General features: G+C 44.2%; 1 protein-coding gene across 2 annotated transcripts in view; it reads right to left on the bottom strand.

Annotated features, from left to right (window-relative positions):
- Positions 1-26,454, bottom strand: part of plxnb3 (plexin B3) — a 105,434-nt gene that overhangs the window by 28,214 nt on the left and 50,766 nt on the right. For both annotated transcript variants that reach the window (XM_084069279.1, XM_084069280.1), the window contains exons 2-9: positions 12,370-12,803; positions 11,335-12,058; positions 6,339-6,518; positions 3,470-3,598; positions 3,231-3,331; positions 2,526-2,658; positions 1,591-1,750; positions 10-118 (exon numbers count right to left, since the gene is read on the bottom strand). In XM_084069279.1, the coding sequence (XP_083925405.1) occupies positions 10-118; positions 1,591-1,750; positions 2,526-2,658; positions 3,231-3,331; positions 3,470-3,598; positions 6,339-6,518; positions 11,335-12,058; positions 12,370-12,788 (1,955 nt within the window). In that variant the 5' untranslated portion in view covers positions 12,789-12,803. The remainder of the gene's footprint in view (positions 1-9; positions 119-1,590; positions 1,751-2,525; positions 2,659-3,230; positions 3,332-3,469; positions 3,599-6,338; positions 6,519-11,334; positions 12,059-12,369; positions 12,804-26,454) is intronic.

Here is a 26,454-nt window from a genome sequence, read left to right as displayed (position 1 = left end):
GAGCATTACGGTGAAGTGCTGTTAAGTCGTCCTATAGCTCCACAGTCGTAGAAAGTCATGTTGATGTGAGAGATGGTCACATGACCAAACATCAGCGACACGGGCAGGGTCATGTGATCTGGAACAAGGAAGTAAAAGCTTAATTTAGTTATGATGTGTATAAAGTACTATTGTGTGCATAGTAACTATTAAGACTGTTGATTTTTATATACAGTACACCAGATCTACCAGGGGTGGCTGAACAGCATCCCTTTATTCTATTAGAGGATTTCATTTTGAAAATCAGTTTGAATAAAAGCCTCTTCCTGTTTGCAAGTAACGGTTTGTTTGTCCAAACATATTGTTTTTATTATTATTATTATTATTATTTTTAAACAAATGATTCAAGACATAATCAAAACCAGTGTTATTAGATTGGGTCACAACTGCGTCAGCTCATATTATGTGATTTTGAAACAAAACATCAACATTTTCAAGTAAAAAAATGAACCCATAATCATTATTTGAGTCTACATTTGCTATTATTATTATTACTCTCCGCAGGAGAGTTTTGTTTTCACTTTCTAAATATGACACACCGATTGGTCAAGCCTCACGTGACACGTGACAATACGGTGAAATACTGTATAAATACATGGCATCACTTTGACAGTGTCTTTGCCACTGTCAAAGTGAGGTAAGACAGGAACCATCACGAAATGGCTGCATGGCTGATACATAATTGGCAGATAGGACACTTATATAGACAGGAGGGATATGACACTTACACAGACGGATAGGACACTTACAGTACACAGACAGGACGGATAGGACACTTATACAGACAGGACGGATAGGACACTTATACAGACAGGACGGATAGGACACTTATACAGACAGGACGGATAGAACACTTACACAGACAGGACGGATAGGACACTTACATAGACAGGAGGGATATGACACTTACACAGACAGGACGGATAGGACACTTACAGTATACAGACAGGACGGATAGGACACTGACAGTATACAGACAGGACGGATAGGACACTTACAGTATACAGACAGGACGGATAGGACACTTATACAGACAGGAGGGATAGGACACTTACACAGACAGGAGGGATAGGACACTTACATAGACAGGACGGATAGGACACTTATACAGACAAGACGGATAGGACACTTATACAGACGGATAGGACACTTATACAGACAGGACGGATCGGACACTTATACAGACAGGATGGATAGGACAGTTAGAACATAAGAATTAGAACATTCCCAACATTCCCAACACAAGTCTGGTAAGAGTGAGGTAAGACAGGAACAATCACGAAATGGTTGAGAAATGGCGGATACTGTAACAATTGGATAGGACACTTACACAGACAGGACGGATAGGACACTTACACAGACAGGACGGATAGGACACTTACATAGACAGGACGGATAGGACACTTATACAGACAGGATGGATAGGACACTTATACAGACAGGACGGATAGGACACTTATACAGATAGAACATTCCCAACATTCCCAACAGCGGAGAGTTGTGCTCCGAGGAGCACTTTTTCTAGTTTATATTTTCTTTTGGAGTCCTCACCACTTCCTGTTGGTTTGGGTGGGAGGAGCTGTGGTGAAGGTGATTGACAGATGATGCTTGTTCCCTTGACAACAGCAGGCTGAGGGGGGAGGGTCCCAAAGGCACAGGACAGAGACTCCGCCTCTGAGAGGGAGGGTAGCTGACCCACGGTCATGGTTACCTAGAAGGAGACACACGTGTGTGCACACACACACACACACACACACACACACACACACACACACGCACACACGCACACACGCACACACACACGCACACAATAAAATAACGTAATACATTTAGATATTCAAAAAAAAAATCAATATTTGATATGTTAATATTTATTTTTGGTCATCTGACTTTCATCAGGCATCTGGATAAACAACAGAAATGACCCGTATAATGCATAATGAGGAAACAAAAGAACAAGGATAAATCATGGATTGGTCACCAATTGTAGGGAGACCACAGCACAAGCCAATAACGACAAGTGGTCAGTTTTAGGGCAAACCATGGGTTGTTTTGGTACAGCCAAAAACACAGCAACACTCCTGCATGAATTTGAATGAACTGTAGCTCAGTAAAAAAAAACGTCTTATTTTCATTTTCTTGCCAATGTGTTCTCATTGTACTGCAGCCCCTGTCGCTGCCAATCCCCACTGTTGGCCAGGGTAGAGTGTGTAGACTGCCACATGCATTCTCCGATACACTTGGAATCGCCAGCCACCATCCGCCCCCAGCAGGCGGCCAGACCAACCAGTAAGTGACAGCGACAAGGACATGATCCCCATCTTCCCACCCATGAATGCTGCCAATTGTTTTCGTCGGAGTGCCCAGCCAAGCCAGTGGCAGCACATTTTCCAGTGAGAGTCTATGGGAAAGAGTATCCGTTTTCACAGACGCTATGCCTAAGGGGTCTACCGGGAAATCACCTTCACAGCGTTCTAAAAACATACCTGCGTCTGCTCCTCTCTGCTCTGATAGGCTGGATGAAGGCCTTCAATTGTCACACACTGATTGGATGATTCAAAACTCCACAGCCAATGATTGTGCCGGGTGTGGTTGATACACTGCTTTTTACGACTACATCTGGAAGGACAGACAGACAGACGGAGAGATGGGTAGACAAATAGACAGGTGGAAAGAAAAACAGACAAAGAGGAAGAGGAGTTTGAAGTTGAAGAGGAGTAGGAGGAGACATCTACAGACAGACAGACAGACAGACAGACAGACAGACAGACAGACAGACAGACAGACAGACAGACAGACAGACAGACAGAACCAGGACAAAAGGAAACGCTAACCCTGCTGTGTGAAGAAGATACTGTTTTTTTATGTTTACATAAGGTTAGGTGGCATGTACTGAAACGATGCTGTTGGTGTATATAATATAGCAAGATCATATGCACGTGTACATAGTACATACGCTGATGTTCTCCTTTTTTTTGCTCTTTTTTGCACTCTCTCTGTAATATTTTTTTTATAATCTTTTTACGGTTTTATTCTTATTATTGTTATTATTATTACCTATGCTGCTGCATTGTCTGAAGGAAGCCGAACAAAAATAAGTTTTACTCTTATAAAATATATGTAACAATAAAGCACAACCTTGAACCTTGAGACAGACAGACAGACAGACAGACAGACAGACAGACACTTACTTTCCCTCCAGAACACACCATCCACAGAAGGGGTCCCTGACAGACAGACAGGACTCACAGTCGGTCTGCCTGTCACACTGTGAGACAGGTACCTTAGATAGCTGCCAGGGAGGGGAGAGAGAGAAAGAAAGACAGAGAGACAGACAGACAGGTAGAAAGACCAAATTAGATGTGTGTCTTTTGTGTTTCATGTCTGCAGGAGGCCAGACAGATAGGAGGTGTCTTCACTCTTCACCTACCTTTTTCCGTGTGAGTACGTAAACATATTGTTCTGTCTCGTCCAATTGGAGATCAGCGTTGACCGCACCACCCTGGTCCACTGTCACACTGTCATACAGCAGACCTGACCGGTTCGCATGCACAAACACCTACACACACACACACACACACACACACACACACACACACACACACACACACACACACACACACACACACACACACACACACACACACACACACACACACACACACACACACACACACACACACACACACACACACACACATTAGGCAGGGGCAGTAATAATTATACGGCAGGGTAAACATATTATGTGTGTGTGTGTGTGTGTGTGTGTGTGTGTGTGTGTGTGTGTGTGTGTGTGTGTGTGTGTGTGTGTGTGTGTGTGTGGGTGTGTGTGTGCGTGTAGTATGCGTAAAATAGCTCTAATCCTAGCCTGAGAACTTTGGAGATATTTTACATATGTAGTTTGTTTCACTCTGAATATTTCATGATCTGCAGCTCGCAAGTACATACACACAAACCTGTGTGCGTGTGCACACAAACACATCTACACACACACACACACACACACACCGTGTAAATGTTTCATGGTATATTAAACTGGCCCCCAGCTGTGTCAACCTACCCAGAATGCACCTGAGGGGCCAATAACCCATCAGCATCAAGAGTCTGAGCATGCACTCAGACTTGCACCCCAGAGCTAAACGCACGCACACACGCACACACACACACACACACACACACACACACACACACACACACACACACACACACACACACACACACACACACACACACACACACACACACACACACACACGCACACACACACACACACACACACACACACACACACACACACACACACACACACACACACACACACACACACACACACACACACACAAAGCAGGGAGTTCAAAACCTTAATGATAGCATTGAGGATCCACTGGGATCTACAGTACCAGATGCATCCAACATCTATCAGAGATATGCACTACAGTATAACAGATCAAAAGCTGATCTCATGAGAGCAATGGATGGACACTTCACATCGGGAGGCTGCTTTTAATGTGGCTGGCAATTTTAACTGCATCACTCAAAGAAGAAAGTCCTGCTGAGATGCTACCAACCTAGAATGCCAATGCACTCATTGTTTTTTGTTATTGAAAAACATGCTGATGGGCAGCCTGGTTCTTTTAAGGGTGATTTATACTCAGTTGTGTGCCAGTGTTGTGCACCAAAAATAGCTGATCTACAAGCTCACACCGCATTGCGTTGATTCGTGTTAGATCACTATTTATGGTGACGCAACCAAAGTATGAATTAGGAGTTAGACTGCGTGTCTGCAATTTACGACCCAGTGACACACTGATGATGAATGCTCTACCCATACTTAACCCAAGTACGTAAGTAGGTCGGCTTATTGTCGGTATCGGCCGAGAATGAGGGTGTCTATCCCATTTTAAATGCACTAGAATCTGCCTACAGACAAAACAAGTCAACAGACCCTCACCCTCGATACCATTGCCACCCTCTCCCTGGAACTGAGGAGAGGGCTGTTCACTGACTGCAGCTCAGTGTTACAACACCATTGCACCCTCTAATCTTGTCACCAAGCTCAGAGACCTTGGACTCAACACGGCAGTGGTGTAGACTGGCACCAGCACCTCCTCCATACTGAGGGCCCCCAGGGCTATGTGCTCAGTATCCTCCTATACTCCTTGTTGACTCATGACTACAGTACGTGGCCACTGCCATATTCAGCACAAACACAATGATAGTTTACTGACGACACCACCATCATCTGCCTGATTACAGCAAATGATGATGACTGCCTACAGACAAGAAGTGGAAGCCCTGACATTGTGGTGCCAGGATAACAACCTCCATGTCGATGTCAGCATGCCACTACAGGAAGCTGTACCCCCAGCTGCACCTCCATTCCTACAGGTCTACAATGGAGAGAGTAGGCGTGCACATCAGCGACAGCGAGCACTGAACTGGGCACAGAGTGGCTCTTCTTCCTCCACAGACTGTAGAGGTTCTGTATGAACTTCAGAACTTTGCAACTTCTACAGGTGCACCGTCGAGAGTAATCTGACCGGCTGCATCACTGTCTGGTACAGAAGATAATCCAGGCTCTACAGAGGGTGGTTAACCCATTAAAACCGGGAAAGTGTGACTGTGTGTGTCACGATTTAAAAATAATTAGCAGATATACAAGCTCAAAGCTTTATGAGCTTTAGATCTGCTACTTTTGAGAATCTTTGAAAATGTGTGCAAATCTTTGAAACAACATTTTTTTATAACATTTTTATCTCAAATCTTTGCTTCTGGGGAAACCTGGCACAAAGTATTTTGAGATGGGGGGTTGGCGACAAAATACATATAATGTTGGGGGTCCTTGACATGAAAAGGTTTGAGGACCACTGATATAGCAACATACGTTTTTTCAGAAAACTGTTAGGATTTGCGCAGAGGATCCCAGTCACCTCAGCGATGGACTGTTAGCTCTGTTACCATCTGCCAAACGGACAAGAGCATTGGGTCCAGATACAGTAGGCTCAGGAAAAGTTTCTATCTTCTTCTTTCTATCTAAGACTAATGACCTTGTACAACTCCCACATCCCCATACACGCACACATACTGTATACGCAATCATTTAAAAGTCCTTGCATCATCATTACTGCTTAGACTTGGAGGGGTTGTGTGTCTCTCTCTCTCTGTGTGTGTGTGTGTGTGTGTGTGTGTGTGTGTGTGTGTGTGTGTGTGTGTGTGTGTGTGTGTGTGTGTGTGTGTGTGTGTGTGTGTGTGTGTGTGTGTGTGTGTGTGTGAGTTGCGTTGCGTTGTATGTGTGTTACCTTGTGCAGTCTTCCCTCTTTGTCCCCCAGCATGGCGATGGTGTGCCCCGCCTCCGTTGCCGCGGTAACGGCAGTGAGCAGTGTTGTGGCGGTAATCGTGGGAGTAGAAGGGAGGGGCAAGGCACTGGCTATGGGACTGGGGGTGTGTTCCCCCCCACATGGATAGTCTGTTAGAGAGTCCTAGACAGAGAGAGAGAGAGAGAGAGAGAGAGAGAGAGAGAGAGAGAGAGAGAGAGAGAATTACATCACTTATTGCAGCGGATCTCAAAGTGGGGTCCGGGGACCCTCAGGGGTTCTTGAGGGGGCTCCAGTGGGTTCCCAGCAAAATGAGGAACAGTTTAACCACTTTAACCCTATGTTATACTTTGGCTATTCGAAAATAGCTGATCTACAACATCGGCTATTTTTTTTTAACAATTGTGGAAAAGTTTGGAATAATTGTTTACATTTTTTAACACAAATCTTCTCTTATGGCGGTCCCTGGGACACATTTCTTTCAGGTGGGGGTCCGTGACCAAATACATATCAATTTGGGGGTCCTTGACATGAAAATGTTTGAGAACCACTGACTTATTGGGATACAAACACTAAATGACAAAGAGTATGTGACCACAGATCAGAGCTATATGTCAGAGTATCTGTCCACAGTGACTGGTAAACTGACTGACTGAGAAACACCCTGACCTGACCTGAAGACTTTCCCAAAGTTTAAAAATGTTGACCTTTAACCACTCGAACCCCAGCATCCATATTCTGGGGGGAACATTAGCCAAATATAGCCAATCTGCTCACAACGTGTACAGAGCCAGCTCAGTTCCAGTTTACCAAGTCTTGAGCGTTCAAGTGGTTAATTATAGTGCCCCCATCACCAGGCTATTTTGTTCAGGATCTCTGAAATTGTAGATGGAAGAACAGACACCAATTTTGAAGGATGTGAAGCACTTGCTGACAGAGAAGAATTTAGATGGGAGGGAAAACACTTGCAGCAGCTTGTACCGATGGTGCTGCTGTTATGACAGGATGCCGCCAAGGTGTTGTTAAAAACCCAGAGTGGAATTCAACTCAAGCGATGGTATGGAATAGGGATGCATTACACAGCGCATCGTCTTGCTCTTGCTGCTAGTGACGCAGGCAGCCAGACCTGTGCTACAGGTGAAAAAGTTTCAGCGGGAATTGAGGTCAATTTATTTTTTCTTTATTTTTTCCCCCAAGTAACTCTGCTGTAAGAAGTAACGAGCTGCATGAATTGCAGAAAGAGTTTCATAAGCTCCAACTGAATTTCACCCAGCCACATACAGTGAGCTGGCTGTCAATTCACAATGCTGTGTCAGTGGAGAATAGATCACTGAAAGCTCTGAGATACTGTATGTACTGGAGTACATGATGGCTGCCACCTATACTCAGCACTCTGACGAAGCCAAAGGTTTACTGATAGCTGTCATATAGACAGTTCAACTTTGTGGCCCTCTTTCACATGATGGAGGATGTACTTATGCATGTGGTCCTTCTCTCAAAACATTTTCAAAGTGAAGATCTGCACTTCACAGAGTACCAAAGAGGCCCTGAAAGAAATGATTGTCCACCCTGGCCCTGTAGAAGAGTAATTGTTCAGCCCTCTTCATGTTAACAAGTTTAAAGGAGACAAGCATTTGACTTCCACACTCAAACGCCGGTATGAAGGACCCTTGAAACTGACACATGAAACTGACGGAGGATTTCCAGCTGACACATTGGATATTCTGTCATGGTTCACTGTTTGGGAACCAAAAACAAAGCCATTGAGGCAAAACAGTCCTCTGAGAATGTCTTTCTCTTTATGACTTGACTTATTCCTGTAGGTGGAGCATAGGGCCGCAATCACACCCCTCTCTTTTTATGGTGCAGAGAAACTTGAAAACCTACTGACAACACTTCTCATGGAATGTAGGCTAAGTGTGGTGGAAGCTTGGACAGAGTTTGCAATGCGTAATCGAGGGCTGCAACTAGCGATTACTGTTATTATTCTATTGATTACTTTTTCGATTAATCGAATAAACGAGAAGCACAATTTTTTATGTTTAATTTTTTTTTTTACTTATCAACAAATCGATTAAACACTTGGCTTTTTTATTTACTTATTCGTCACATCATTTTTCATAAAGTGTTTAAACATTTCCCCTATAATAACTTGCCCAAATAGGGATGTATAATCGATTAATTCCAAGAGTTCGTTGACTGTTTCACTCAAAACAGAAGCAAATCATTGTTTTCAGTAATTCATGAAATTGTACTGAGGGAGGGAGGGAGCGAGAGAGAGAGAGAGAGAGAGAGAGAGAGAGAGAGAGAGAGAGAGAGAGAGAGAGAGAGAGAGATAGAGAGAGGAGAGAGGGAGAGTGTGAGTGCAAAAGAGTGTCAGCTGTTGGGACACGTTGAGATAAAGCTTGTTTTACTGGTTGTGTGTTGCTGCAGGCTCTTAAATACTTCTGGTATTTGATGCTCCGAGCTAATTTCTTTTATTAATATTATGAGTAAAAGAAACATGAGATGAGACAGGACACAGACAGCAGTACAGTAACATTTTCGATGAATTGAGTACAAAGGATCCCAATGGAAACAAGCCATAGGCTTTCTTGGGTTTCAAATCCTCTTAGCAGACCTTGTATTGAACTGTACTTTCCTGTGCTTTTTTTTTGCAAACTGCTGATAAAGTACTCAATCAAACAAACACGCTGAACGCACACTGAGCTGGAGGTGTAATGAGCATCATCCACCGGCAGGTGGAGATAGAGAGACAGCTGAAGTCAACAAGACAGCAGCTAAGAAACAGAGGAAATTACACAGAGGGACAGGATGTTAGACAGGGACACAGGAAATTAGGAGTGAGCTGAGGTATGAGGACTGACTGGTTGTCAGCAATACAGCTTATATACTCTCTCTCTAACACACATACACACACACACTTAGATATACGGGAATACTGTAAACATGTGTGAGACGTTTGCGAGATTGTGTGTGTGTGTGTGTGTGTGTGTGTGTGTGTGTGTGTGTGCGTGTGCGTGTGTGTGTGTGTGTGTGTGTGAGAGAGACGCGTGCACGTGTGTGTGCAAGATATGTGCATGTTTATTTGTGTGTGTATCGCTGTATCATAATATAGGTCAACATGTCAGTGTGTGAGCTTGAATGACAGCTGTCCGATGATATCTACAGCTGTTTACAGCTGACCACTTGTAATCCTCAACACATGCACACATACAATACACTCAGGACCAGGGCGGTATTAAGGTCAGACTGGGAACATGGGTACAGTTTGGATGAGACTTTGAACTGAACAAGTAGTAGGTGATACTATGAAAACAGCTGCTGCTGCTACTACTACTACTACTACTACTACTACTATTATTACTGCTGCTGCTACAGACCTTAACTTAAGACATTGTGATGTAGATGGTTGAATGCAGCGTTCCCAAGGCCAGCGTAGAGATATAATCCCCACCATCTGGTCCCTTGGTCTGTACATAATGTATGTAACCTTTTAACCAGGAGAGTCACAGTGAGGTTAGAGAGAACCTCATTTACAAGTGAGACCTGGCCAAGACGTGACCAAAGCAGCAGCATACAAACAACAAAACAAGACTGGAAGAGAAACGATCTGCCCCGCGGCCTCCTCCCAGCGGGAGCTGCCCTGAGGACCTCCCTAGGGAGACGCCCAGGAGGCATCTGTACTAGATGCCCAAAACACTTTAAGTGTCTCCTTTCCACGTAATGGAGCAGCGGCACCACTCCGAGTCTCTCCCGGGTAACTGAATTTCTTACCCTATCCCTAAGGGGATAGATTAAGATGCCAGCCACCTGCCTGAGAAAATTGTCCGCTTGATTTCCGCAATCTTGTTATTTTGGTCATTTTCATGACCATAGGCGAGAGAGTAGGAACTAACAGGTATATCAGGAGCTTTGCCTTCGGGCTCAGCTCTCTTTTCTTCACAACAGGCGGTATAGCGAACGGAATACCGCTCCTGCTGCTCCAATTCTCTGGCGGCTCTCCTATCCTGTCCTCCCCTCACTCATGAACAAGACCTCAAGATACTTGAACTCCTTCACTTGGGGTAAGGTCTCATTCCCCACCACCTCAAGAAAACAGACCCCAACTAATGCTGTCTTTACCTACTGATTCATCCGTCTATTTTTTGTTTTCATTAACTTTCATCAACTGTTCTTTTTTTGTATTTCTACCATCAGAGACGATCCTCCTCCTCCTGATGACAACGATGGATTAATTATCCTTTTCCAGCTGTGTGAATACACATAATGTAGCTGTGCTCCTTCTTGTGGTTAACGCCACAAGAATGGGAAAACACGAAAAAGGCCTTGCTCATGCTCATGCGTTTCCAAAGCTTCCAACCAAGCGGTTGTTTAGCTTGCTTCTTTATAGTGTTGTAAAATATTGTAGTCGACTTTTAGTGATTTTCGACGACAAAGTACGATCCTCTCTCCGGGCAATGGGAACTAGAGTAACTGAAATTCAGGTGATATTCACCGAGGCGGTAACACTTCCAGGGTAACTTGAGCTCCACCAATCAGAGATGTCTCTACTACACTTTAGGATTGTAGGTACTAGTGAAGTATTTCTCCATGACATCATGAATAAAATGTGTTTTTCTTAAAACTAGATTGATTGCATACAGAGGTGGTGAGTCTATATTTGATTGTTACGACATCATAGTTGATAACTATGCAAACTATGCAGAAAATGAATGGGATTTTTTTACTTCCAGCATTTCACTCTATTGGGACACTCTTTCTCTGTCAGGCATTTGTGATGTCATAAGGAAACACATTCTGCTAAACTTGGCTAACTGTTAGCATCCATCTAGTGTACACAACTCTAACACCTGTTAAAACACACGGCCTAAAACAAACACTGTACACACAAAGTAACTCTGAAACAGGCATAGTGAGAGTGAGGGTGCGTGTGTGTGTGTGTGTGTGTGTGTGTGTGTGTGTGCGTGCGTGCGTGTACCTTGGGCAGTCGGAGACATTTAGATGACACAGCGTATTCGATGTATGCCTCTTCCTGTTCATCGCTTCCTCTTCCTGCCTGCGTGTAGCACACTTCCTGTGCCCTCCTCATCATGGCGTCCACCTCCTCCATCCCGTAAACGCACAGCGCCGAGCGACCCGTCGCCACCGGGGTCGACGCCTGCCCCGTTGCCATGGCGACAAACAGGGAGGGTTTGCCCAGGTGAGTTCCTAACCCCGCCCCCTGGGCCAGGTTATACCCGCCCTCGCACAGGAGAGGAAGCTCGACGTAGGAGTAGAAGCTCCGGTCGGATTCACACACACGAGAGATGAAGCTGCTATACTCCTTCTTGTCCCGGCGCAACAGCAGGAAATACACGTGGGTATTGTGGGTAAAGGCTTTCAGGAAGTGGTTGTTGTACTCGGAGTAACTTCCCACCACCAACTTCCCGAGTTCCTCCTCCTGTGAGAAGGCGAGGCGCAGAGGCGGGACTGGCGACAGGCGCCTCGCCGTGATTGGTGGAATGTCTCCGGGACCTTTGCTGGTGTAACCCCGGCCAACCAGCATCAGCCGCAGCCCACCCGCCGCCTCCTGTCTCCCTCCATGCCCGTTGGTTGTTATGACGATAGCCACTGTGGAAACGCGGGGGTCATTAGCGGCGACATACTGGGTATCGACAGGATAGTCAGTCTGATAGAGAACCTGAGAAACATTAGAGTGAGACCTAGAGGAGAGAAGAAGAGAGAAGAGTTGGAGGTTAGTTTAACATTCATATTATGTCATGGCTTTATTTAACCACTTAAACCCTCTACTCTTGAGTTGCAAGAATGTACTTGAACCACATTTTTCAGACTACACCAAATATCTTTGTCAAAAATAGTTAATCCACAAGCTCACAACGCGTCGGGGTTGTGAGCTAGTAGATCTACTATTTTTGGCGAATGTCTCCCCCAGAACAGGGATGCTGGGGTTCAAATGGCTAAGACGATGATCCAAGTCCCAAATAAATCATGAGAGACAGACAAACAGTCTTACCTCCTCTCACAGGTTCCCTGGTACACAGTCCCACATAAGATCAGGTTCCCTCCTGTCGTTTCCTGCAGGAGAATCTTATTGTGGTTGTCTGTTTTTCTGGCTGACGGACAGTCCCGTTGCACAATGGGAGGCAGACACTCTGGACTGTCCAATCGGGGGCCGGTGGACCCGGTGGAGAGGAGGTGGAGCTCCGGCGACAGGTGGTACAGGAAGTTGACTCCGCCCACATACAGCTGACCAGTCACCCTGTCCAATAGGAGGTGGTTTAAAGGGGCACCGTCCTCCAGAGAAACGGAGAGAAAAGGGGGGGAAGAGGAAGGAGGAGAGGACGCAGGTAGGGAGAGGGGGAGGAGGTAGAGGATGAGGAGGAAGAGGGATGGAAAGGGGAGAAGGTGAGGGGGAGTGGAGGAGGCGAGCATGGTAACCCCCCTTACCTGGAGGAGAGGAGAGGAGTGAGAGGAGAGGAGAGAGTTAATATGCGTGTTGTATACTGCCTGTATAAACAATAAGTGCTACCGATACACACACACACACACACACACACACACAATACTGTACATCTCACGCTCAAACACCTTCCTTTGTTCTTCAAAGACCCTTCAACTCACACAAACACATACATACACAATCTCTCTCTAAGTGCCTGGGGAATATTCTGACAGCAGTGCTGACAGAGAGCAAAAGATGGAGTGGAAAGAAAAAGAAAGAGAGAGGAAAAGATGAAGAGGAGAGGGGGCAGACAGGAGTGTACCTTTTTCTCTGCAGGAAGTTACAAGCTCTTATAAACAACACACACACACACACACACACACACACACACACACACACACACACACACACACACACACACACACACACACACACACACACACACACACACACACACACACACACACAGACGCGTACACAACACACAAGACACACACAGCGGGACCTTGGAACGGTCCCTAGGGAGATAAAAGGAAGAAAAGACAGCACTCTTACATGACCTCATCAGAGAGACGTGAGATAAAGAGATGAAACATGTCCTTCTATACAGAGTCACAGACTTGTGATTATTTATTCTACCAGCTGAAAACACATATTTAAACAACAGTTAGTATCAGTAATTGAATAGGACAACAGGCATTCCTTGAGTGCTGATCATGGATATAAAATAGTATTTAGATAGGTCATCATAAGCACCATACTGTACGTCCATGTTCACACAGTCACTGACTGCTGGAGGACACACTGACCATTCCATCATTCGAACAAACAAAACTTTGCCATGACTAATGCTGTACTGTATGTAAACTTTGTCATGGCAAAGTAAACTAACATGTTCATTAGTTAATACAGCCACCATGCCAGCATGGCATCGAGACCATCCCAAGTTTAACTCAGAGGAAGAAAAAAGGTAACCTGTGCCAGGGGCGCCGGAACGGAATATGACGTGGGGGGACCCGTCCGGGACACATGCACGCACGCGAAGGACCGCGCGTGCGTGCGCGCGAAAACTTTGCGGTTATTTCGGGTGAGTTTGTTGATTTTTGGGGGGGATAATGTGGTTATTTCGGTTAATTCGCTTCGCCTCGCGGTGGTCGCGAGGTGCGGGGGACTGGACAGATTTTATTATTTATTAAAAAAAAATCAAAAAAAATGTTTTTTTTTTTTTTTTTGGCTGGACTGAATAGTGGGGGGACACAGTGTCCTTTAATTAAACAGGCTCCGGCGCCACTGACCTGTGCCTTTACTTGGCCAACAGATGCTACTAGTTGAGTATACATACAGTATGAGACACTATTGGATGCATCTGATAGTAATAATGGCATGCCTTCCTACACTACCACTATTACTTATTACTATGCTTTTGTACACTTTTGTGACACAGTAGCACACAACTAGACACCTGTACTGTATGTTCTGCATATTCATTCAAAATGTATGTATGTATATATGTATATGTACACCTATGTACGTATGTGTGTGTGTGTGTGTATATATATATATATATATATATATATATATATATATATATATATATCTAACTATATAAATGGCGCGCAACTTCCGCACCCTGGGTGCGACACCCCACAGCTCTGTTATCGACTAAACAACGCACCGCCAGACCACATGTCGCCAACTGACTCGCCACGGCGGCCGCGCTGAATTTACGCCTCGCGTAGGGGACATCTCACTGTTCACTACACCTTTTCCACCGCGCAACATAATTAATTCTACTCACCAAATGTCGGACAAAACGGAAGGGGAGGCAGCTTCGTACCGTTTACCGTGCGCACGACCTCATCACCACAACAGCAGGCAGCCGCTGCGGGGGTTTTTTCCTTTTTTTCCAAACTTTTTTTTTGGTCACCATTTTCTCCAGGCACCATTTCTGGTGTAACGTCGGGTGTTTCTTTTCACCAGCCAATCACCTTTCACGTTGCCACGTCCGTTGCCACGTCGCGCTGACGTACGCTAAACAAGCGCTGCCGTGCGCACAATGCAAACGAGCCCAAAGGCGCGCAAAAATAAGCCGACCATTGCTTAGACACAAAGTCAGACCTGGCAACGCAGCCTACGCCAATCATGTGTGAGAGATCTACAAGCTATGGGGCAGAGACGCCACCGTATCTTAGCAACAACTACAGCGCTCACTCTCATTGGTCCTGTCACGCTAAGAGCAGTCTCCAGACAATGGCATCGCAGACAGCTTGCTGTTACTGCTGTAGCCATCACAGGCAGTTGCCGCACGACGGACAGGGCGCTGTGATAGCTGCCATGTCGCTAACGCTAACCTGGTTGTCATGCCTGCAGCGGCTGTGCAATCACTTTGTCAACAATGCACGTTCGTGTGGTGAATGTCTATATTGCTGCTCAGTTCGTCCATTGTAGATGGTGTATGTTTGTGTGTGTCTTCTGGAGAACTATGTAGCTCCACAGCAACTACAGTAACTAACGTAATGGCAGGACCGCCCCGTGCAACGCATGTTAGGCTGCATTATGGTCATGTAGTAATTTCAGATAATTTCGCTCCGATTACAGCAGTGTTTATCAACCCTTTCACGCCGCCCCCCCCCCCCCCCCCCCCAAACACACGTACTTGATCTGGGACCCCCCCATTCTGTTTGACTCCGTTCCACAAGTAAATATTGTGAAAATAGCCGATCTACAAGCTCGAAACGCCTCACGTTGACAGGCTTTGTAAGCTTGGAGATCGGCTATTTTCTACATGATTGCCTCTTTCTTACATTCTTTGCCAATGTGGCCCATGTTTTCATAGCATAGTTTATTGACTACTTCTGTTGCAGAAATGGCCATTTCCTTTACTTTAGGTTTTTTATTGTCTCCGCCAGGCCGAAAGGCATGGCGCAAGACTATGTTTCACCCCCTGTCCGTCCGTCTGTGATAGCTAATCTCTCACATCGTTGACTTGATCGCAGCAAAATAACAGCCCGATGTGGAGAGTCAGTGAGAGCTGGATAAACGACGTAAAATGTGTCAAAAGGAGTCTGTACGGCTGTCGATAAATGAACACATGACGTCGGTGGGAGAGGAGATATTGTGTCTTTTGGACAAACAGCAGCGTGGTGCTGATGTTTGTTGTGTGAAGCAGCTTAATGTCAGAGTGTTTGTGTTGGAGCGCCTCAGTGCGGCTGCAGAGTTCATGTGCAACCTCTTCCACAGAGACACAGAGACACTACAAACTCTGCTGGGGAAAAAAAAAACTGCTGGGCATTGACTTTCCTATGGACATTGATCTACACACTGCAGGTATATCTGCTACACACACAACATCAAACTACACACTGCAGGTATGATGCAGCGTTTGCATTACAGCCTGCATGCCAGCGTACTTCCCATATGGTTTCAAGGTGGGCTAAACCATATGGACCCCATGTCAGCAATGTCAGCGGCATCCACTTCAGTCCCAACTGCGATGCCCATGCAGCCTATAAGTAGCTTCTACCTGGCCCTTAGGTGGGCCCCAACTAGCCATGTTTATGTGGGACCAAGGCGGGTCCTAACTGCGTTTGCCCATGCAGGCTTTAACTGGGTTCTACCTGGGCCCTAGGTGTACCCTAACCAACCACAGTGCAGTGCCCATCGATCCAATTGTTGTGACGTCAGGGCTCTCAATACTGCACATTGGTGGAGGAGGAGGGGCCGCAGGGCGCCCGCACACATCGCTGAACCAATGGTAGCCCACGGATGTTTCCTCTGTGGATTTACAATCTGCCCCTCTATGCCACATATCATCCGCACTACAGGGTCTTCACTGACCGAGCCACGGCCCCACTGACCCTCATGACGCTACGCCACTTAAACGTGCGGCAGCATGCGCTGGGTTGCCAGGTTTGCACAGCCTGCGCCAGAAACAAGCAACCACCTTCATGAAAAAAAAAAAAACACCGAAATGGTCCGCAATGTTCCAGGGGTGTCCCCGCGCGTCCCAACACTCCACAGGGGGTCAGTGGACCATCAGGGGGTCCGCGGACCCCCTGTGGACCCCCTGAAACATAACAAATATTATTTCTTCAAATTTTTTCCTTTTTCAAAAAAACTTTTCCACAGTTTCACTCCGGCGATTTGGGTCCCCCAATATACACACGGCCACGCTGGGCCCCGTGCGCGGCTGGGGTTGAGGGGGGCGTAGCCCCCCGAAACTCTAGTATATATATATATACACACACACACACACACACACACATACTGTATATGCACACATATACATACACACGTGGGCGTGAGTCTCTGATATCACTATATCAGTATGCAAATCTGCCCCCCACCTCCCTCCCTCTCTCTTTCTGCAGTGAGGAGATGAAAGAGGATTTTCTAAAAGCTCCATATTACAGTAAAACCTCCTCTGAAGAACTGAACTGGTCTGTTCTGGTCTGATCTGGGTCAGTTCAGTTCAATTCAATTCAATTCAATTCAATTCAATTCAATTCAATTCAATTCAATTCAATTCAATTCAATTCAATTCAATTCTTTGTCTGAAGCTTTGACGTCCTGCAACGCAGCAAGGAACCACTCCTCATCGCCTCTCCTCACCTCATCTCTTCATGTCCTTTCCTTACCTCCTCTCCTCATGGAAGTTAATATCACATGCATGACAGTTAGTTTTAGATAGGTGTGTTGCAGAATGAAACCTTTTGTTTCATTAGTACAGACCATCAACCAGCAACAAGAATCAAACGATAGTAAGGAGCACAGCTATCAGATCCAAGAACAGCAACATACTAGAATGGTGCGCTCAATAGAGCGTAAAACTCTGCCAGGAGGAGACATGCCCTAATACCTCCATCGTTCTCTCTGAATGAAGACATGATGGAGTTGTATGTGCACCGGCATTAGGACTCATAGTTTGGTGGTTTTGGTGTATGCTATCACATTAATCTCTTCACAAGTTAGATTTAAAGTCATAATAGTAAAATATACCAAACAAACATACTGTATACTATAGGACACATACAAACGCTTTAAAACATGAGAAAGAAAGTAATTATGGCACAGAGGTTAAATGAGAACATCACACTGTCTGATCCAGCCTGTGGCTGCCGGAGTCTGCAACATTTATAAAGTGACCCAAATTCTCAACACAATATGTGATTAAGGCCATCTACTGAAGAAACCCACTCAGACCTGTGCAAAAGTATTTTAACAAGCTTTTGTTCAGAGACCTTCTTCAAAGCATCTTGAGAATGCCTACTTGCAGTAAAAACTTTAGTAATCCAAAAAATATTAGAATATCAACGTGCACGTAAGCTCACTCAATGCCAACCACAGTTGTTTCTCTTTATCTGTCAGGCTGCCACTGGTGTTTGATTACTGCAACAGTAAACAAACAAATACACCGTACGCTACTGCCAACTGCTTCCAGCCAGTAGTCTTCACGGCTAAACACAAAAACATTTATAGAACTACACCTACACCTACACCTTGTACCTCAGTGACACCACGTGGAGAAAGCAAGATTTTAGGCAGTTTAAATTGCCAATATGGTTAGAGACTGTTCATACTGTATGTTGTTTATTTGAGATCTCATCAAAGACCCTACTGTTTACGGTCACCAGAGCTCTTTAAAACATGTAGATGAGTTGTGTGATTTTGTTTTTGGTGAATTTGTATTTTTTTGGAAGCATGTGATACATGCATTCATGTAATATTGCTTTACTAACTTATCACTGTTGTAGAGGGTAGCATGGGTCCACCTGGAAGCGAAAACGTGAGTCCAGAATATTGACTTGTTCCTCGTGAACAATTATGAAATGGATTTACCCGTATGGACCCGTGAGGATCCGATCAGCTTTATTTCCATGTTAAACTCTTCAACTTCAGTAAAAAAAATTACATAAATGCTTTTTATTTACGTTCTAAAATAGTGATGGTTCTTGCATACTGAATGCGCCACGCTTAATGTTAACAGCCGATTGGCCGTCTCAAATGCAGTGCAGTGCATGCCACAACACCATGGAGCTTTTCTTCAGCGAAGTGAAACGCATCAAGTGCACACTATCTCTTTCTGTAAATAGACAAAAGTACCTCAAGATGAAAATATTCCATTCCACAAACCAATCAGTTTTGGAGGACCCCAGGCATCGACTGTTATGTACCCATTATGACCACGGACATGCTCTAAAAGTGCGAAATACATTTTTTATAAGTTGCGACGTGTTGTGGGCTTGTAGATCGGCTATTTTTGGTGCCTGACACCGTCGTACGCCGAAGCATAGAATGACGTAACAATGGGAGTCTTTCCTTCTCTAAATAAAGCCTTAAATTCTGTTCATTTTCCTCAATCAGAGATTACTACTATCCGAGTAACCCAACATGCACATGAAAGCAGCCTCATACTGTCTGAGGGATGGAAAACTCTCTCTTTGCAAAAAGCGTTATATCAGACAAGACACTGACAAGATACTGTAGTGTATGTGCTGTATATAAATGTATGGCACCTTACATTGTGCAGTGTGCTCTTGTACTGTATTTTAGTATTTAGTTATCTATTTTTGCTGCTTTTCTTGTTGCTGCCGTGTCAAGGAGCTGAAACCCAAGAATTTTACTCTCTTATACTTGTATAATGGGATGTAACAATAAAGAATCTTGAATCTTGATCTTGAATCTTTAATGTAGAAGATACCCGAGGCAAGACTGTCTCTCTCTCTTTCTGTCTCTCTGAGTCTCTTTCCATCCCTCTGGATGTTCACTGGTTGCCTGGCTGTCTTTGTAACACACACACAAAACAACACACAAACAGACTGACACAGAAGCATCAAGGCCGCTTGAAAAAGGAAGACATTTTTTTATGGAATCCTTTTGAAGCTGACTGACACACACACACACACACACACACACACACACACACACACACACACACACACACACACACACACACACACAGACACACACACACACACACACACACACACACACACACACACACACACACACACACACACACACACACACACACACACTGAAACAGACAGCAGATCAGTTCTGTCGGCCACACCCAATTAGACATATCATATATTTTGTTGTGATATTTGTTTCAATCAATATTACATTCACATTCACCAATAATAGATAGAGTTAATATGAGATTTGACAATTCAGGCAGAAGATGAGACAGACAGAGAATGGGAGAGATATAGAAAGAGAAAGAGACAAAGAGAGAATGAGAGACAGAGAAAGAGAGGCGGGAAAAAAGAGAGGGCCCTATCTTACACCCTGCGCAAAACACTTTGCTAGATTACAATCAAGGCAGTTATCATTTTCACGCCCAGTGCCCACATTGTGTAAGTAGCACCTGTACTTGCGCCTTTCTGTGTGCCCATGGGCATATTGGATTTAAAATAGGGTGTAGTCAGGCGCATTCTTGGTGCATTAATTGTTCTAAAGGGCACAGAAAGCGATTGCACTTTAGACCAACAACAACCTGGTCTAAATCCTGCCGGAGGCATTATTCGGATTAAGAACCCATGGAGGCAGGTTCTCTGCACACAGCATGAACAGATAAACTATATGAATTTACAGGACATCATGTTCAACACATCACTCGCATTCAACATGACTGAGAGACTCATCATTGAGGTTCCAAAAATAATCATTGGGATTATTATTCATATATTTTGTCGGGGGAGTGCCTGCCTGGTGGCACCGGCCAATTTGCCGTGCTTTTTGGATTTACCCAAAGCATAAATCGTTTTCATGGTCAGACACGGCAGACTATTTTTTTAAGTGGACATTTTATGCTGTTTAAAATTTTTTTTTATATGTTAAGGTTTTTAAAATGTGTTTTCTGTGTCGGTCCGGACTTCAAACTCTGCTTCAGGTCCTCCGCATGAGTATCGCGTTGAGTGGGAACTGGGAAGTCTGTCGGGTCAGGGGATCTCCCAAAAATGCAGATAAGCCCTTAAGTACGCTGATGTCATCAATTTGACATCATAGACTGGCCTAGACTACATATTTGGGCATGCCTGACACGGAACTCCATATATGGGCATAAAAGGGATACAGACCGACAGACAGACAGACGGGTACAACGGGTACTCTGACAATGTGTACAATGGGTATTGCATAACTGGGTGGGGCATGTATTTCCATCTTGCATTGTTCCCGAGTAGGCCGGTGCCGGTCTAGAATGAATAATAAGAATACAGTTGAAAGGTAGCCGCTGCAATGTGTCTTTCAGCCCCACGGAGGAAGGACAGCATCGAGGGGCGAGAGATGGTATTTATTTCAATAATTTGAAGGATTGTCACGAACCCATGTCCTTCTGGTTTTCTTGTTATTTTGTTGCTTAACATACAGCAGTAACAACCAGGTCTTCCATGTCCATTCCAAGGCTCTGATGCAGATGGATAGCACAGTGTCACTGTCGTGTTTAATAGATGGTTTAAATAATGAAGCTAACTAAGAGAATGAGCATGTCATTATTAAGTTGATATGTCAAGATATCACAGATGTTTTTTGGACATAAATGAGGACACACTACAGGACAGGTGTGATTCTGAACTGCATGTGCCTTGTAGGTGGTCCATCTCCCATTTAGGGGCCGTGTCCACCAAGGCGTTTTCTCCTGGGCGCAGGGTATGTTTTGCATTGTTTATAAAGGGATTGCCGCAATTTTGGGAACCCCAGCAGCGTGATGAGGCGCTGGGCGCTTATTTTGCACTCACGCATTCACGCGTGATATTGTTTTAAGCTGCTTGCTGAGAGCTGAAATATTTTCATTTGGAAGCGTTTTTAGGCGTGCACCAATGGTATTAAATACCAATGGTATTAAATGGCATTGAGAACCAGGTGCACCTGGCTCTCAATGGGAGATGACACTCTGATTTGGTTTCATTCATGTTACACCTAAAAAACACACATTTTAAGAGACTAAATACAATCACTTTGTGCCTTACTTTGCGCCCAGATTATGTGCCGTTCAACTAGCAAAATAGCAGCTGTACACGCCCAATTTGCGCTTGTGCCATGTGCTTTTGACCGTTTAAATAGCGCCCAGAGATAGAGAGAGAGAGAGAAAGGGGGGGGGGGGGGGGCGTGACTGAGGGGAGAATACTGCTAAGAAGCACAAAGCTTTGTGTGCGTGCGTGCGTGCGTGCGTGCGTGCGTGCGTGCGTGCGTGCGTGCGAGAGAGGGCGAGAGAGAGAGAGAGAGAGAGAGAGAGAGAGAGAGAGAGAGAGAGAGAGAGAGAGAGACCCTGTACTGTACAAAGCAGTCTGGGGGGAAAGTTACACACAGGCAAGATTTTCTAGTCTCTTTGAAGTGAAGTGTGAGAGAGTCAGCAGAGAGAGAGAGAGAGAGAGAGAGAGAGAGAGAGAGGGTGTTAATATGGAGGTAGAGCAGGGACATCAGATGTGTGACTGCAGGCAAATCTGACACGTGTTCAAGTGGTGTGTGTGTGTGTGTGTGTGTGTGTGTGTGTGTGTGTGTGTGTGTGTGTGTGTGTGTGTGTGTGTGTGTGTGTGTGTGTGTGTGTGTGTGTGTGTGTGTGTGTGTGTGTGTGTGTGCGTGCGTGCGTGCATGCATGCATGTTGAACAGAGTGTCTCTCATTTACATATGGCGGAATGAAAATGTATGAAAACATTTAGAATATTAAATGGAGGGAGAGAGAGAGGAAAGGAGAAGGTGGGAGGGAGAGGAAGAGGGAAAGAGTGTAGGAGAGAAGAGCCAGGAGATATTAAAAAAATGAACAGAGATGAAAAAATTAGAGGTGGAACGGGGGGGGAGGGGGGGGGAGGAAAGAGTGAGGTAAATAAAGAAAGAGAAATGGGGAAAGTGTTAGAAATACAGAGAATCATAGAGAACAAGGTTACAAATTGTAAGTACAATAGAGAATCAGTATAACAAAAGAATAGAATAGAACAATGCAACACAACAACGGAATATGAATGCTGTTGCCGTCAGGCAGAAACCTTGGATAGTTTCTTTTCTTGTGTTCTTAAATAAATTATGAATGACTGTACTTTATACTTTGTCGTATAGCAGTGTCACATAGAAGTAGCTAAAAGGTCCGATCTACAAACTCACAAGATCGCCATGCAACGTGTTGTGAGCTTGTAGGTATGCTATTCTCACCTTTCTTTTTTTTTTTTACATTTGCCAAATTTGGCCATAATAGGGACACCGGTAAATCTGTCTGTGGGTTTATGAATATTTAACCAAAGAAAAGTATTACAAGAGCTTGTGAATAAATAATCTGAGTTCCAGTGAATAAATAATAACTACATTGGATCTATTGGAAGTTGGAACACAAGTTTTTTTTTTTTCCATTTCCTGAATAGCATTGGACATACAAGGTTTCCACAACGACAGCAAAATATGTACTGTATATAAATCTATTAGACATGCTACATGTATGTAAATGTGAGTATGCACACACACACACACACACAGTGCTACTGTAACAGGACTACAGGGAAAACAATACAGAAACAACTTCATCATCACCATAATTACCATCATTATCTCCATCATCCTCACACTGTACTCTCATCATCACCACATGAAACCAATTTGTTGTCATGGTGACATCGTTACATGGAAAGCATCAGTTGTTGGTACAAACAGCACCATCAATTATTCATACAAATTATCACCAATGGATGAGCACGCACGCACACGCACGCACACGCACACACACACACACACACACACACACACACACACACACACACACACACACACACACACACACACACACACACACACACACACACACACACACACACACACATCACGATCACTCCTACATGACTAAACTATATACCAGTGTATCGCTCATGCTGTACGTCACTGCTACTATGAAGCTATTATATACAGTATGTATGTAATGGTATACTGCCACATCACTCCCACATCAATCTATATATACAGTATACACATCACACTACAGTACAACACCTTATCAAAAGACCACATCATTCTACATCACCCTGTCAATAGAACACATCACTTGTAGAGTGATGTGTTCTACTGTGATGCATTGTAGGGTGTTGTAGAGCAGTAGTTCTCTTCTCAAAGTAAATACATATCAATTTGGGGGTCCTTGACGTGAGGTTTGAGAAGCACTCTTGTAGAGTGATGCGATGTGATGTGTTGACAGGGTGTTATAGAACGATTTGATCAGTTGACAGGGTGTTGTAGAATGATGTGATCAGTTGACAGGGTTTTTTAGAATGATTTGATCTGTTGACAGGGTGTTGTAGAATGATTTCATCTGTTGACAGGGTGTTATAGAATGATTTGATCAGTTGACAGGGTGTTATAGAATGATGTGATCTGTTGTCAGGGTGTTGTAGAATTATGTGATCTGTTGACAGGGTGTTATAGAATGATGTGATCTGTTGTCAGGGTGTTGTAGAATTATGTGATCTGTTGACAGGGTGTTGTAATGATGTGATCTGTTGACAGGGTGTTATAGAATGATGTGATCTGTTGTCAGGGTGTTGTAGAATGATGTGATCTGTTGACAGGGTGTTGTAGAATGATGTGATCTGTTGACAGGGTGTTGTAGAATGATGTGATCTATTGACAGGGTGTTGTAGAATGATGTGATCTGTTGACAGGGTGTTGTAGAATGATGTGATCTATTGACAGGGTGTTGTAGAATGATTTGATCTGTTGACAGGGTGTTGTAGAATGATGTGATCTGTTGACAGGGTGTTGTAGAATGATGTGATCTGTTGACAGGGTGTTGTAGAATGATGTGATCTGTTGACAGGGTGTTGTAGAATGATGTGATCTATTGACAGGGTGTTGTAGAATGATGTGATCTGTTGACAGGGTGTTGTATAATGACAGTGATTTAGTTTTGAAAGGGTGTTGTAGAACGATGTGATTTTGTGATCTATACCTTATCAACAACACATCACTCAAGGACCCCCAAATTGATATGTATTTGGCCGAGGACACCCATCTGAAAAGGTTTTGTGCCAGGGACCCCCAGAAAAGATTTGTGTTTTAAAAAATCTAAATTATTCAAAATCTTCCAAACATTTTTTAGATTCTTCAAAGATTTTCAAAAATAGCAGATGTACACGCTTGGACATCTGTTAATTTTGAATAGCCAAAGTATAAAATACGGTTAAAGTGGTTAAAATGACTGTGATGCTATTAACTAATTATGCTGGGGACCCCCTGGAACCACTCCCGTCCCCGGACCCCACTTTGAGAACGACTGCTCTAAAACACCCTACAAACATCCATCACATCACTCTACAACACCCTATCAATACATCACATCACTAAGGCTGGGACAGTATGGATGTAGTGGGTGATATGATATAGTATCAATATTAACAAGCCTGCGAAATGGTGTCCAGCATCAACCAATCAGACATCCTCATACTACGAATGCCTCCATTTGAGGCTAGAGTGTGTAATCCCGCTGTAATATTTTGCACAAAACTACAGTACGAGTGTTATATAAAATTTGACATAATCAAAATGAGTGACAGCAGCGAGCGAGATGATGACACTGAAAGGCCCTCGGCTGCCAAGGAGAGAGAGACTCGGCTCAGAATCTCCACAGCAGAGATTTAATTCACAGACGTGGGTCAACTTTGTTCGCTTGGAGGTGGTTTGGATTAGGAAAAAAGAAGGATTTTAAACACGAGAAGTTGATTTGTAAACTAAGCAGTATACGCAGAATTTCAAAGACGAGTCAGCTGCCCCCACAAAAATCTCCAACTGCCAGTTCAAATGCAGGTATACAGACTACATTAGCTGAATGGTTAAAGGCATTTCACACCCGTGTGATGCCAGAAATGCGGCACAAATTTACAGAATATCCCTGTGTGAATTGTCTGCGTGAAGCAGCACACATACAGTGCGACGTTTTAGCATTCTAGTGTTCCAATTTCATACCACAAGACAAAACATTCACAGTTATTATCTGGGTACCCTCTGCCAGTTTTCTTCTCTTTTTTTTGCTTCGCCTGCTGGCAGCTTCCCCTGGCAATATTCCTGAGTCTGCCATGGTAGGAATGTTATGCCCCTGTGTTCATTGGCTGTTCATTGATTTGTGGTGCCTACCTATTGGTTCATGTTGATTCATTATTATTTATTCACTAAATAGACAAGCAGTTTTCAGACTGTAAACTTAACAATAAAATACTGTTGTTTCAAAACCTCAAAGCACATCATCATGCACAAGCATACAGTAGCTAAAGAAGAAGCTACATACATTTACAGTAGGTTAGAGTTTATACAAGGATGTAAGAAAGAAATCAGGATTTCATTCGTCAAGCTTGTATTTTCAGCATCCGTTTAAGCCTAAGTAGTTGCAGTGTTTTCTTGCCGCATAAAAGTTCCATCCTGGTGTGCACACATCCATTTTGACCCATAAAATAATTTTGCATAAAAAGTAATCTGCACAGAAATTCACCCCTCGGTGTGAAGTGGCTTTTAAGCACAAAAGTGCCCTATGACAAGAACTGATGCATAAAACTGGTACTTTGTTAATTTTTCAAAACTTAAAACTGGTTAAAACTTGTACATACAGACATGTTGACATGGAAGAATGTCTGTCTGCACAGTTTCGCATTACTTATTATTATTAGACCGGCGTCCAAATACTCAGC

This window comes from Gymnoscopelus microlampas, assembly GCF_963454915.1.
Source record: "Gymnoscopelus microlampas genome assembly, chromosome: 10".
Classification (NCBI taxonomy): Eukaryota; Metazoa; Chordata; class Actinopteri; order Myctophiformes; family Myctophidae; genus Gymnoscopelus; species Gymnoscopelus microlampas.
This window is presented reverse-complemented; position numbering and strand designations above follow the sequence as displayed.